Raw genomic sequence first — 14,739 nt, 5'->3', positions numbered from 1 at the left:
TTTTTTTTTTTTTTTTAAGTCTCTTTTGGGATACAAACATTGTAATGGTATATACCTTTGAGCATAGTTTCAAATTGCTCTACATTCTGTAGAATGTAGAATGGTTGAATCAGTTCACAACTCCACCAATTCCCTTTAACATTTGTCATTTTTCATTTCTGTCCTATTAGCTTATCTAATATGTATGAAATAGTACCTCAGAAATGTTTTGACTTGCATTTCTCCAATCAATAGTGAATTAGAGAATTTATTCATATAACTATAAATGGCTTTGATTACTTCATTTGAAAACTGTTCATATCTTTTGATTATTTTTCAGTTGGGAATGGCTCTTTTTTATATAAATTTAACTCAGTCCTTTTTTAACAGAGACTTTATCAGAGAAACCTCCTTCAAAATTTTTTTTCAGTTACTATTGCTAACTATATTTCCCTCTATCTTATTCCCCCTCATCCTGTTTATTCTATTCTCTCTCTCTTCTCATCATTCCTCTTCAAAAGTGTTTTGCTTCTGACAATCTCCTTCCCAAATCTGCCTTCTTCTATCACTCTCCCCTCTCTTCTCTTATCCCCTTCCCCTCCTATAGGGTAAGATAGATTTCTATAACTAATTGAGTGTGTATGGTATTCCCTCTTTATGTCAATTCTGATGAAAATAAGGTTTCCTAACTCCCCATAATCTCCTTCCTTCTTCACTCCATTGTAAAAGCTTTCTCTATGTGAGATAATTTCCCCCATTCTACCTCTCCTTTTCCTTTCTCCCAGTACATTTCTCTCTCACTCTTTGATTTTACTTTTTTAGATAACATCCCTGCATATTCAACTCACAGCTATGCCCTCTGTCTATTTATACTCCTTCTAATAATAATATGCCCTAATAATGAGAAAGTTCTCATGAGTTACAAGTATCTTCCTATGTAGGAATGTAAACAGTTTAGCCTTATTAGATTCCTTATGATTTTCCTTTCCTATTTACCTTTTTACACTTCTCTTGAGTCTTGTATTTGAAAGTCAGATTATCTATTTAGCTCTGGTCTTTTCATTAAGAATGCTTGAAGTTCTCTATTTCATTGAATATTCATATTTTCCCCTGAAGAATTATATTCAGTTTTGTTGGATAGGTAATTTTAAAATTCTAATCCTAGATCCTTTGCCCTGTGGAATATCATATTCCAACTCCCCTCTCCCCCCACTTTCTCCTCAGTCCTTTAACATAGAAACTGCTTAATCTTGCTTTATCCTGATTGTAGCTCCATGATACTTGAATTGTTTCTTTTTGGCTGCTTGCAGCATATTCTCCTTGATCTGGGACCTCTGGAATTTGGTTATAATATTTCTGGGAGTTTTTATTTTGGAATCTCATTTAGGTAGTGATGAGCAGATTCTTTCAGTTTCTATTTTATCACCTGATTCTACAGTATCAGGATATTCTTGATAATTTCTTGAAAGATGATGTTTAGACTTTTTTTTTTTTTTGATCATGGCTTCCAGGTAATTTCTAAATTATTTCTCCTAGATCTATTTTCCAAATCAATTGGTTTTCTAGTGAGATATCTCATCGTCTTCTACTTTTTCATTCTTTTGGTTTTGTTTTATTGTTTCTTGATTTCTCATAAAGCCATTAGCTTCCACTTACTCAATTCTAATTTTTAAGGAATTATTTTCTTCAGTGAGCTTTTGTATCTCCTTTTCCATTTGGTCAATTCTACTTTTTAAAAAGTTCCCCTCCATCCCCCCAGTGAATTTTGTGCTTTTTTTTTTCATTTGGCCAATTCTGCTTTTTAAGTTATTTTTTTCCTCATTGGCTTTCTGTATTTCTTTTAGCATTTAGCCAAGCATGTTTTTTGAGGTGTTATTTTCTTCAGCTTTTTTTTTTTTTTTAGTGTCTCCTCTACCAAACTATTGACTCATTTTTCATGATTTTCTTGGATCACTCTCATTTCTCTTTCCAACTTTTCCTCTACCTCTCATTTAATTTTCAAAATCCTTTTTGACCTTTTCCAGGCCTGAGACCAATTCATATATTTTATGAAGGCTTTGGATATAAGAGCTTTGACTTTGTTATCTTCTTCTGAGTGTGTGTTTTGATCTTCCTTATCAACATAATAACTTTCTGTGGTTAAAATTTTTTTTCTGTTGTTTTCTATTTTCCCACTCTATTTTTTAAACTCTTTGTTAGTGTAGAACTTTGCTTCCAAGATGGAGGGTGCATTGTCCCAAGTTTCAGGTGTTTTTTGAAGTTATTTTCAGAGACGCTTCTAGTTCTTTTGAGGTAATAATATCTAAGAAGAGATATCTTTACTACTCTGCTGAGCTCTGGTCTGTGAGCAACCATAAGCACTCTTTTCTGCCCTGGAACCGTGACAAGGGTCCCCACTCCACTGCAACCACAAGATCTGGTGTGCCAGTGCTCCCCTTCACCCTGGGACTGCCACCGAAAGACTGCAACCCAGATCCAAGAATGACAAAGTAACAGAGTCCTTCCTCAGTGCTAGCAAACCCCTCCCCCCATCATCTCCTTCTGACAAGTTTTTTTTGACCCTCTTTACTATCTGTGGCCTGAGAGCTCCTGAAGCAGATGTTTCCAGAGATGATGCAATGGTTGCCAAGATCCATTCCTGGTTTGCTGGAGCTGAGGCCTGTGCTGGACTGTGCTGCCCTTTCACCTGACAGACTTTTCTAGCTGACCATCTGAGTTTTCTTTTGCTGGAAAAATATTCCTCCCTGTCCTTTTGTGGGTTCTGTTGCTTCAAGAATTGTTTTATGGCATTATTTAAAGATGTTCTGTGGTGTTTGGGGAGAGCTCAGGCAAGTAATTTCTTTTTCTTCTCCATCTTCTATTCTTCACTTTTAATTAAAACTTCATTTTCAAAACACCAAAGTCAACAGAGTACTTTATTTAATAAGGATCAATGGTGAAGATGGAGGAGAGATTAATTCAGTTTCTAGATAATGTACTCTTATTTATACCTACCAGTAACCTGCTTGCTTTTCTAACCTTGAGTCATATTGCTAATTGTATTTAATAGTGTTCTCTAGTTGCCTTTATCCTTTTCCTGCTTGTGCAGAGCCAACCTTGTACCTATAACTTCTTTTTCAAATATATTAAATGTAATTTTGGAAGACCTTAGGACAAATAATTATTACCCAGTTGTACCTTGACTTGAAATTTATAGCATTGAATACCAGAAGAATAGTGAGGAGCCTTACTTTGATTTATGCAAATCATATGTTCATTTTACACAAGTTTCTCCTGCTGGAAAAGAGGCATAAGAAAACCAGATCCAAGAGCAAAATTCATAAAATGCCTTGAGATATCTAGTTGGAGTGCTTCAGGAATTTTTTTAAAAGTCATTTGTATTTTTTATGGCTTCCTCTCAAGACGTGCACACAGCATTCACCAGGTGAGCTTACACACCTGAGCACATCTGGCTCAGATGTTGTGTCCACCAGAGTATTCAGATTTAGCCTGATCGTGTGTGAAGATGACCTTGGCTATTGGGTATTATGCCAATGGAACATAAGCTCTGCCAAGCTCTTTCAAGTTCCAAGGTTTTGAGGATGATCCTGGCAATAGGTTACATATCTGTCTAATGAAATCTGGAGGGGCTACCCACAAGAAGGCTAAACACCAGGTGATGTAGGATTATTTTGGCCACAGTAAGTCACAAAAACTATGTGCTAAGGGGTGGAAATTACACCAATCTTAATGTCTTATGATTATGGAGCTGGAGCTTGAAAAGAACTCAGTGTCATCTGGACCAACCCCTTTATTTTACAGATAAAGAGAGGGAAATCCAGAGAAGTTCAATAACTTGTTTGAGATTACCCAGGAAGAGAATATTAGTAGAAAGAATCTCCACACTGGCAAAATCACGTATTTCTAAAAAAATGGAAGTAAATATGCTTTTATAGAGTGTGATGCTTCAGTATGAGGTGATATATGTGGTATTCATTTGGACATTTCAGAGATGAAAGACACTTATGGAAAAACAAGAAAAAGAGAATTTTATTTGCTTAGAGGTTTTCTTCTGATAATATTTTGAATTAATGTTTCCTCTCTTATAGAAGACTCTTAGTAACGTACTCTTTTTTTTTTTTTTTTACTCCTTCTTATAGCCTGCCATATTTTGGAATGTCCCAGTGGAATGGCTCAAGATGTCATAAATACCATAGGGCAGGCTTTTGAACTCCGATTTAAAGAGTATTTGAAAAATCCTTCTTCTTTGAATATTCCCAGTGAAAGGTCAGCCAAGTGTTCTGTAATTGTTTGACTTACTATGTTCTGCTTTTCTTTCAGATAAAATGTGGTTTATGTAGAGTGGCTCACAAACAATGTGTTTTATATTTTTCCCATAAATGAAGGTGTTGTATCAGACACAAAGTGGTATTTCTAACTTTTCTTCCGTCTGTCCCCATCTTGATACTATTTTCTAATTTTGTGAACAAGGTAGTAGGCTCTAATTTAATCCAGATACAGTATATTTTTAATAGCTTAATTTTCTAAAAAATCAATAGTTCTTCCATTTTCTTCCTTCATCCCCCATGCTCTTTACATTGTAAAATTCAAGAACAAAGGAGCAAGGAACAGGAATAAAGTATATAGAAACCAACACTTCCTGTTGGACTCTGATAATCCATAATAATGAAAATCAATTGAGATAATATACATAAAGTGCTTTGTGAATCTTAAAACTACATCAAAATGAATTATGATATGATGTGTTTGCCTCATATTTGCATAGTGATATTCAGTTTTCTAAAGTCTTTGTCTTCTTTAGTTTTGTATTCTGCAAGGTTAAAAAAAAGTCAAGGTTTAAAAAAAAAACAACCCTGTTTCCAAGTTGAACAGGTTGTAATGGAAAGATCTAGTCATGCTATCATGGCTCAGCAATTTGAAATGGAAAAAATCTTTCTGTCCTGTCAGATGCTACCATATGTGGAACAGGACATGAGCCTGGGTATCTCATCAACTAAGTTTAAGAAAGTAAATCCTCAGGCCCATTTATATGTAGGGTTTTCCCTATAATCTGTCATTTTCATTCTTGTTCAAATAAACTCTGGATGGAAAATCTTCCTTTAGAGAGGAGTAGCAAGGGCATACAACCCCTTGGTCTTTAGTTTGTTCTAGAAGGGCAGATGCATGTCCATCAATGCTATCATTCTGTTGTAGTGTAATAAACCCAAGTGGTATGGCCTGTCAATGACATCATTTAAGTCCAAAGGAGATCAGATTTATTGTTTTTCTTTTTTAAAAATGCAAAACTTTTACTTACTCCTACTTGGAAGAAAAATGCATTTGTTTTTGTACCCTTATTCAATTTAAAAACAAATGTATGTTTATATAAATCCTACCCACATGTCACATATGGTTTTAATATTTCTTTATAAGCTCTATATACTTCTTCCAGATTTATACCAACAAGATAACTGGCCATAGCTTCCACATTTTTTCTTATTTTGATTTAATGAACTGGGCTAGGCTTTCTACTGAAAGAATCATATTGGTTCTTTAGGCAAAGCATTTTAGAAAGAAAATGATAGCATTCTTCTGGAAGAATAAATGCCCTGGAGCAGCTCAAGAAGTATTTATGTTCTTATGTTTCTTATGACAAAATGCCCACCCTTTAAATTTTTTTATTTTAAATAATTAACAAAAGAAAGTATGAAACATCATTTGTTGTACCATTTTTTGGCTTTCACCATTTCAAGAACCCAGTAGAAATGAAAGAATTTAAATATCTGAATTTTCCCATTCAAATGTTTGGTACAGTGCTGGTAAAACTACAGATTTATAGATTCATTCATTCATTCAAAAACATTTATTTAAGTCTTGTGTGCAAAACACCTTGGGAGGTGCTAAATTATTACAGCAAAATCTGTAATGTATACATAGATCCTTATTAGTAGTAATAATGAATGCACTGAAGTAGTCCTATGGATTCAAATTTGCATTAAAGTTATAACTATTTAAAATATGATCACTGCTTCTATCCCAAAGAAAATAGGCAGGGTGAACATATAGTTTGCTCTAATCAAGACTTAGCTGAATCTCCCTGACAGTATCTATTTCTTCTGAATGTCTACTAGTATTTTAATTCTTGACCTAGTCTGTTGGTTGTTTTCCCTCTTTTCAGGGAGGAGGTGAATACTGAGGACAATACAGAGGAAAAAGAAGAACATGAGTATTACAATGAAATTCCAGGGAAGCAGCCACCTGCTGGTGGTGTTTTAGATGCTCGAATGAAAGTTCACACCACAGAACAAAGAACTTACTGCCCAATACAATGTGAAAAGCTATGCTGTTCAGTAAGGAAGTCTTCCTTTGTGCTAGAACTAGTGGGGGCATATTTTTTATTGTGTGGAACCTATTTCATTTTCCAGTTTCAAAAGTTACAGGACCACAGCTTTAAAGATGGAAGAGACCTTAGAGGCTAATTAAAGTAGCTCTAATCCAATTCTTTTAAAAAATGTATTTCTTTTCTTGATGTTATCAATAGGGAAATTGAGGCTCAGAGGCTGTTTCAGCCATATGTGACTCTTCATGACCTCAGTAGAGGTCTTTTTGGCAAAGTCACTGTAGTGATTTGCTATTTCCTTTTCCAGCTCTTTTTACAGATGAAGAAACTGAGTCAAATAAGAGTTCAGTGACTTGCTTAGAATCACACAACTAGCAAGTATCTGAGGCAGGATTTGAACTCAGATCTTCCTGACTCCCGGTCTGGTGTCATTGGGGTGTCCTGAGATTCCATGCTTGACTGAAGGTCATAGAGCAAGCTATGGTCAAAACCACTTCTATAATGTTGTGTATAGTGGCAGCTGAAACAGCTCTCTTTCCTTTTTTTTTTTTTTTTTTAAAGAGCCCTAGATTTGGAGTCAGAGGACCTGAGTTCAAATACCAGTTCTGTCTCTTACTATGTCTCTTACTACCTGTGTGACTCTGGGCAAGTCATTTAATTTCTCCAGACCTCCCTCAGTTTATGTATCCACAAAAAGAGAATTGGATGAGATGAACTCAGATTTCCCTTCTAGTCCTAACTTTATGATCCTATGAATTATTTCAGAGTGACTTGAGTTTCTTTTACTTCTATTTCCCCTGTATTTATTTCCCCAATCCCTATTTCTCTCATGTCTATATTAGTATCTAAATTGTTCATAACATGAGAAATTATTAGATAACATAACATGAAATTATTAGATTGGAAGAGAATTCAGGGGGATTATTTAATCCTAGCTTTAGAAAAGACTGACTCAAGTCAAATTACCAGATAAGTCTAGGTGAGAGATAATTGTTCTCTGTCCATTATTTGCCCAGCTGTCCTAAAAACCAAAGTCTCTATCTAGGATCTCGTTGGACTTCTGGAAGCAGATTATAAATTCACAGAGGCCCTTTTCAGCCAGCACAGCCTTCTCTATAGTTACTGACCAGCTCCACTAGGGCAGCTCCAGATCCAATGTCCTATAGTCAAAGCTTCTAGCTTATATCTAAGGTTTATTCTCTCCTCTTAGACAAATGAGTAAGGCAAGAGTGATCCATTGTGTATTACTAGGGGATTATCAGTATATTTTGAAGCTTTTTGCAGAGGGCTATTTTTGTGACTGCTTTATGTTTTTTCTCATTCTTTCAGCCCCGGAACCCCAAATGCAGCAGTGTATATGAAAACTGCTTAGAACCCAGCAGGGCAATAGGTAGGTGGAATTGATTCCAGTTTTGTACTTCAAGCCATAAGGAAGGGTGTGGTATTTTACCTTTAGTCCTCCATGGAAAAGCCTTCTCTGTGTATATATCCATTCATAGATTCCTTTGGCTGCAGGCCTCACAGAGAGGAAGGCCTTAAAATCCTTCATATGTGTCTCTTGGAAGACTTGCAGGTTTTACTTGCCCTTGGGTACCCTGCCATGCTAGTCATACTACTTTATGGAGCGTCTCATTATTTTTACACATTAAATGCTGTCTCTCAGGCAGAAAGAGGCTTCCTCTACTTGAGCCAGGAGAGAACTTTCTAAAAGGGAATGTTATTTGGAAGAAAATCTTAATGCTCACCCCTGAAAATGTCTTATTAAAAACTCTTAGGTTGGAGTTAGTAATAATCCATGCTAGTTGTGATTTGGCTACAGCATAGAATACTTTCTTGTTCTGAACTTTGGTGGTCTTCTGTGAAAACACTGCAGATACTCAAAAAATACTAATTGGCAAATATTAATTTAATCAGCCATCTGTACTCTGTGTGTTATAGCCTGCAAGAACAGTTAGCTGTATTGTTATCCCAGATGACTAGAGTTGTACCTAGTGCTTCTACTTCTCAGGCAGCAGAGTTGAGAACCCAGGGTTACCTAGTTCTTCAGCAGCATAGATGAAAGCCTACTGCTATTGTTCCTCAGGCAGCAGAAGTGAGAGACTAGTGTTACGCTGCTTCTCAGGCAGCAGAGATGAGAGCATAATGCTATTCCTCTTCAATCAGTCAGAAAATTAATGAACTTTAGTATCCAAAACTGTCAGATCCAGGAATTCCCGCTGTGTTTCTGATCTGTGTCTTCTTATAGTTGACCTGTAGCTTTGCACCAAAACCCAGATTTAGTTTAAGCACTTCTCTTGAGGTAATGATGGTTGACCCATAGTGGTTCTTAGTCATATTTCCATATTGACAGATTTGTTCTTTCATAGGTACAATTACTATTGGTAAACTCTTTATACTTAATATTACTCCAAATTATGCCCTATTATGAAGTATAGTTGTTTCTCTGCTTAGCAGACTCTCCATATAGTTTTAACCTTGGATGAATGTGCAACATCAGTCCATGGTCCCATTCTTCATAGTTAGACAAAGAGATAAAGACTACATCTATGATTTTATTGGTGTAATAAACTCTCAATGAGAAATTTCTACTGATTCTGGTTAATACCTTCTCTCCGAATGATAGTCTTACAAAACTGCTTAGGACATTGAGAGATTAATCAGCTTGCCTAGGGTCACACAGCCAATATGTTTCAGAATCAAGACTTGAACTCAACTCTTCTGACTTCAAAGTCACATTCTATCCACCATCCCAATGCTGCCTCCCTAAAGAAGTAAGATAAGTGGGGATCACATAAAAAGTGTGACCTCCCTCCCCCAGAAATCAATGCTGAAGAAATCTTATTTAATTTTTTTTTTAATCAGATGAGAAGACTGACTTTAAGGTTTCTTTTAGCTCCCAGATCTAAGATCCAATGACCTTCCAGTTCTGTTGTATGGCTGTGAGTTATAGAACAACTGTAGTCTAAAAAGAATTGAAATTGAAAATCACCTTCAGAACAATGAAGAGGTGCTTGGTAGTTGTGAATAGAGTCTAAAACATTATCTCACCAAAATGGAAAAGGAGTAAAGGATGTTATCAGAGAAATGTAGAAATGATGAACTGGGCAATGGTGAGAATGAAGGAATAACTACTGGACAGCTCCTGTGCTCCTCTGATATATTTACAATGTCAAGAAAAAGTGAGAAAGACCTCTGCAATGTTAAGTGGTCTCCTGGTGGTGAATTTATGGGAGGATGTGTCAAGAGTCATGCCAGATAGATATACATGAATGAGGTGCATGCTGCACTCTTGGAGGGAATAGCCACAGTGACAAGATAACATATTCACTGGAATATTTGAATATTACTGGTATAGAAGATCATACACTGCACAGCAAACTTTTCAAGCTTGCAGACCCTGACCTTTGAGACTGTCACATGCTAAGCTTTAGAGATAATCTTACAAGACATTGTGAATGGACAGAAATATGACAGCTGTATTTTAAATCTAACAAATGCTTAGTAATGAGTTTTACAGGAAAATACTCTAAACTATGCTTAAGTTATTGGTTCTTATTATCACATAATCCAGAAAGAAATATATTATTCAGAATATATTCATCATTCCTTGTAGATATTTTGTCATCATCAGAAAGGGTATTGATATTGCAAATAAATCAATAAACTTATCCTACCTCACTGAAAATCTCTGGAAGTATAAACTAAATTCATTTAGGTGGTAAGCAAAAAAACTCATTCTTTCAGCAAAAGATGGAGGTTAAAAATACAAACAATTCCAAGATGGGTTTAGAAAAATCCATAGCATCATAGATTTAGAACTGGAATTTACAGGCCATCCAGCCCAACCCCTTTATTTAACAGAAGAGGAAATTCAGGTTTTCTTGACTCCAAGTCCAATGGTGGTAGTTGCAGTGAGGTGACTACTGCAAGATAACTAGCTGGATATTAAATAGATTGATCTACATATCCCTTCATCTATCAATCTATGATAGAGAGATGAATAGATGGATGGATAGGTAGGTAGATGATAGATGAATGAATGAATAGATGGATGGGTAGATAGGTGAAAAGTAGATGATAGATAGATAATACATGAAATATAGATGTAAAAACTACAGTAAATTATTTAAGCCCCTGTGGTGTTATCCAGCTTTAGATCAATAATCTATGAAAGCCAGCATAGATATATTTGGGATGAAGTTGGGATATTCTTAAATTTTTAAATTGATTTTAACCATATCGTCTTATCCAAAATTCCTTAGAAAAACTTATGAGTCAAATTCTGATGTAGAGTCCTGACACCTAAGAGAAGGGGAAAGGGCTCAGAATATGTGGCTAAAGACAATTTATTGTGGATCTTGTAACACTGATTCATTTACTTCCCAAAATCTTGGGCGTTTGCTATGCCTAAGACTTTGAGCAACTCATTGCATGTCCTGAGGCTCAGATCTCACAGAGAAATGCATAACCTGAAACCTCAGAGTCAGGAAGATAAATTAAAATCCCATTTCATACTCTTATTGAGTGATCTTGGGCAAGTCACTGGACTTTTTTTTTTTCAGCCTCAGTTTCCTTATCTATAAAATAGGGATAATAATGACACCTACTTCCTAGGGTGGATGTGAGGATCAGATACAATAATAACGTAAAGCACTTTTGGAAATCTTAAAATTCTAACTATTATTAGCTGTTATTCTATTCCTTTCTGCTTTTCTCTTGATTTCCAACCTCACAGTGGGCAACAGTCTAATGTCAGCCATGAGGTTTAATCTGAGATCAGGAGCTCAGGTGTTAAGATCTACTTCACTATATTCATTAAGCTCCACCTGTGTGCCAATCATTGTGCTTCCTTAGTGTGGTAACATCTTATTTGGATAGCATCTTCACTCCAGCTGGAACACTGTTCTCCCTTCCCTCCTCCCATCCAATTTCTTTACTTCCTTCAAGGTCCCATCTCAAGAATATTCTCTTTCAAAAAGCTTTCTCTAACTAATCTGACCCTTACTAATTTTTCCCAAAACACAGGAATTAAATTGAAATCATATTGTCCTCCCTATCTCCATTGTTCTACTTTTCTCTTCAGTTAGATTTTTAGCTTCTTGAAAAAAGCAATCATATTTCCTATTTCTTTTTCATCCTGAGAGCACCTAATCCAAACGTAAGTAGCTTTCAAATCCCAAGTAATCTCAATAATTTCTCCATAAGTGGATTTTTGTTATTGTTGAGTCATTTCAGTCATGTCTGACTCTATGTGACCTCATTTGGCATATTCTCTGCAGAGACAATGGAGTGGTTTGCCATTTCTTTCTCCAGTTCATTTTACATATGAGGAAATTAAGGCAGACAGGGTTAAGTGATTTGCCAAAAGTCACAAAGATAGTAAGTATCTGGCACTGGATGTTTTCTCATGAAGACTGCTATGAACTCATGAAAATATCTTCCTGGCCCAAGCCTAATGCTCTATACACTGTGCCAGCTAGCTGCCCCCTCACTTAAATACTGTTTGACAAAATGAGCTTTTTATTAGAAGTCTTTTTGAAATGGAGTTGCATTCCCCTTTCTTTTGTTTCACACTGAGATAGTATAAAAGAGTTGAAATAGTGCTCTCTCTAGGATCAGTGGACCACTAATGTTGCTTATCACTTATGTGGACTTTGGTGAGTCTCTTCACTTCACACAGTCTAAGATTTCTCATCTGTAAAATGAGTGGATTGGACTAAATGGCATCTGAAGTCTCTTCTAGTTGTAGGTATTTTTTAGATAATCTATTTTAGGTAATTTACAGTGGAGGTGTCAAACTCACCATCTATGGATAGCAAGCAGCTGCAAAACTCCAAGTGCAGCTGAACCAGATGAAAATAATTGAAGGATGCTTAAAATAAATTAAAATGCAATACAACACAGATAATATTTATTTGTGGCTTTTAAAGTTAATATACAGCTCTAAGTATCCATTTCTGTTTGAGTTTGACACCACCGATGTACAATACACTTCTGGATTTGCCTCCAGTTCAGTTGTCCAACTACCATTCTGATGCCTCATCATGGAATGGATTGTACAATGGGCAGGCAATAGCCCACAAGTTCTAGGAGGTTTGACCAAGGTTTGTTGAATTTTTGTCCTTATGTTTAGGGTTGGATTTTTTTTTTCATTTTTAAACAATCAATGCAAGGTATAATTTTCTAGCTATTCCTCTAAGATGTCAACATTTATTACTTACAAAATCTTTAAATTACAAACAATTGGTTTATAAGAATTCCTTTGTAAATTGTATATACTTGCTCCTAGGAACAAAGTTATAGACGAGGATCTCATCTTGCAGTTAACCAAAAAAATTGAATCCACTCACCCAATACTTCTTCATTTCCTTTGTTTGTCATTTCACATACTTCTGAAATCACACCCCTTGCTATCTCCTTTTTCATGTGTCTGAAGAGACATACACTTCTGAAGAATTCTGCATTTTTAATTGGGAAGAAAAATTGGCTTGTCAAAGCCAATCCCTCTATGTATCCCCTTGAATCCATCCTCTCCTGTTTTCTCCACTGCATTGTCCTCATTATTACTTCCACTCTTTCCCTAATTTTCAATCTCTCCCTATCTAGTAGTTCTTCTCTAATGTCTACAAACACAGCCAAGTCTCTCCATCATTAAAAATGCTTAACTAGATCCTTCCCTGCCCTCTAACTCCTATCTTCTATTTCTCTTCCCCTTCTCACCTAAATCCTTAGAAAAACTACTCTAAACTCAGTATTCCCATTTTTCCACTCTCTTCTCAACATCTGATCTTATCATTTAGCTAAAAGTAGTCTCTTTATCTGGCAATGATCCCTTAATCCAAATCAATTAGCCTTTTCTCAGTCCTTTGACTTTTCTGTAGCATTTGCCACTATTGAGCATCCTCTTTTCTCTGGGTTTTCATGATTCTGCTCTTTCTGGGTTTTTGTGACTGCTCTTTTTGTTCGCTTCCTCCTTTATTGACCTTTTACTTAGCTTTCTTTTCTAGCTCTCCACCCATGGTTCATTCACTTATAGTGGGCATCGCCCAAGACTTTGTTTTAAGTCCTCTTCTTTTCTCTTTCTATATTCTCTCAATTAGTAATCTCATTAATCTTTTTTGTTGTTCAGTAATTTCAGTTGTATTTAACTCTCTGTGGCCTCATTGGGGTTTTCTTGATACTAGAGTGATTTGTCGTTTCCTTCTCCAGTTCATTTTACACATGAGGAAACTGAGGCAACTAGGAGTAAGTCACCAACCCAGGGTCACATAGCTAGTGTCTGAAGCCAGATTTGAACCCAGGTCCTCCTGACTTCAGGACTGGAGCTCCATCTGCCAACCAGATTGAAGTTAAATTATGATCTTTATGCAAATGATTCTGAAATCTACATTTGTAGCCCTCTTCTGAGGTCTAACTTTGTATCAACCAACTGACTAGTGAACATTTCAAAGATAATATTCTATACATATTTCAAAGCTTAACAGGTACAAAACAGAACTCCTTATTTCCCCTTTTGCCCCCTGAAAAACTATCCCACTTCTCAATTTCCCTATATTACTGGGGTACCACTATATTTTTAGACACACAGGTTCACAGACTCAGTATCATCCCTTTCTCTACCAGTGGTCCTCATTCTACAGCCCACGGGCCAGATGCTGCACCTGAGGACGATTATTCCCCCTCATCCAGGGCTATGAAGTTTCTTTATTTAAAGGCCCACCAAACAAAGTTTTTGTTTTTACTATAGTCCGCCCCTCCAACAGTCTGAGGGACAGTGAACTGGTCCCCTATTTAAAAAGTTTGAGGACCCCTGCGGCTTTGGCTTATCTAATCACTTGTTAAATTTTGCAATTTGTTTTTTCAAAGTGTCTCTTCACTCCTTACCTCTACTTTTTCAACATCCCTTGCTCCTTTTGAGACCCAATTCCTACAAGAAGTCTTTCCTGGCCTTGAAGTTAATCCCTCTGGGATTAACTTCTATTTATTTTTATATATAATATAGGGACCTAGGTTGTTTATCTATTATCTTCTTCATTAGAATGTGAGCCTCTTTGCTCTCTTTGGAAAACATATGCTAAAACTGAAACAAACAAACAAACAAACAAAGCCAAGAGTCCCTGGGCAAGGTTAACATATACATTTGTGAAGAATTCTGCATTTTTAATTGGGAAGAAAAGTAAATCACAAACACAACTTTCACAACTTTGAATAGAAGATGTATTCAGAAGCAAATAAGGAATAGAGGCAATTACAAAAGATAAAACAAAAATTTTGATCACATGAAATTGGAAAGCATTTTACACAAATAAAACTGATTATTCTATGTTAAGAAGGGAAATAATTACCTTGGAAAGATCTTTGTATTAAACATCTATTATAAGGATTGATATCTAAATTATATGTAAGGTTTTTACATTATCCCCAATAAATTGACTAAGAGG

At 35.9% G+C, this 14,739-nt stretch overlaps 1 protein-coding gene across 1 annotated transcript in view; it reads left to right on the top strand.

Annotated features, from left to right (window-relative positions):
* SHC4 (SHC adaptor protein 4) overlaps nt 1–14,739 on the top strand; it is a 160,798-nt gene that overhangs the window by 120,485 nt on the left and 25,574 nt on the right. Inside the window, exons 7-9 of the mRNA XM_051980618.1 lie at nt 4,119–4,245; nt 6,137–6,308; nt 7,628–7,692. Coding sequence (XP_051836578.1) covers nt 4,119–4,245; nt 6,137–6,308; nt 7,628–7,692 — 364 coding nt within the window. The remainder of the gene's footprint in view (nt 1–4,118; nt 4,246–6,136; nt 6,309–7,627; nt 7,693–14,739) is intronic.

The sequence above is a fragment of the Antechinus flavipes genome, chromosome 2 (genome assembly GCF_016432865.1).
Source record: "Antechinus flavipes isolate AdamAnt ecotype Samford, QLD, Australia chromosome 2, AdamAnt_v2, whole genome shotgun sequence".
NCBI classification, from domain to species: domain Eukaryota; kingdom Metazoa; phylum Chordata; class Mammalia; order Dasyuromorphia; family Dasyuridae; genus Antechinus; species Antechinus flavipes.
The sequence above is the reverse complement of the archived record's forward strand: the minus strand, read 5'-3'. Positions and strand labels throughout refer to the sequence as shown.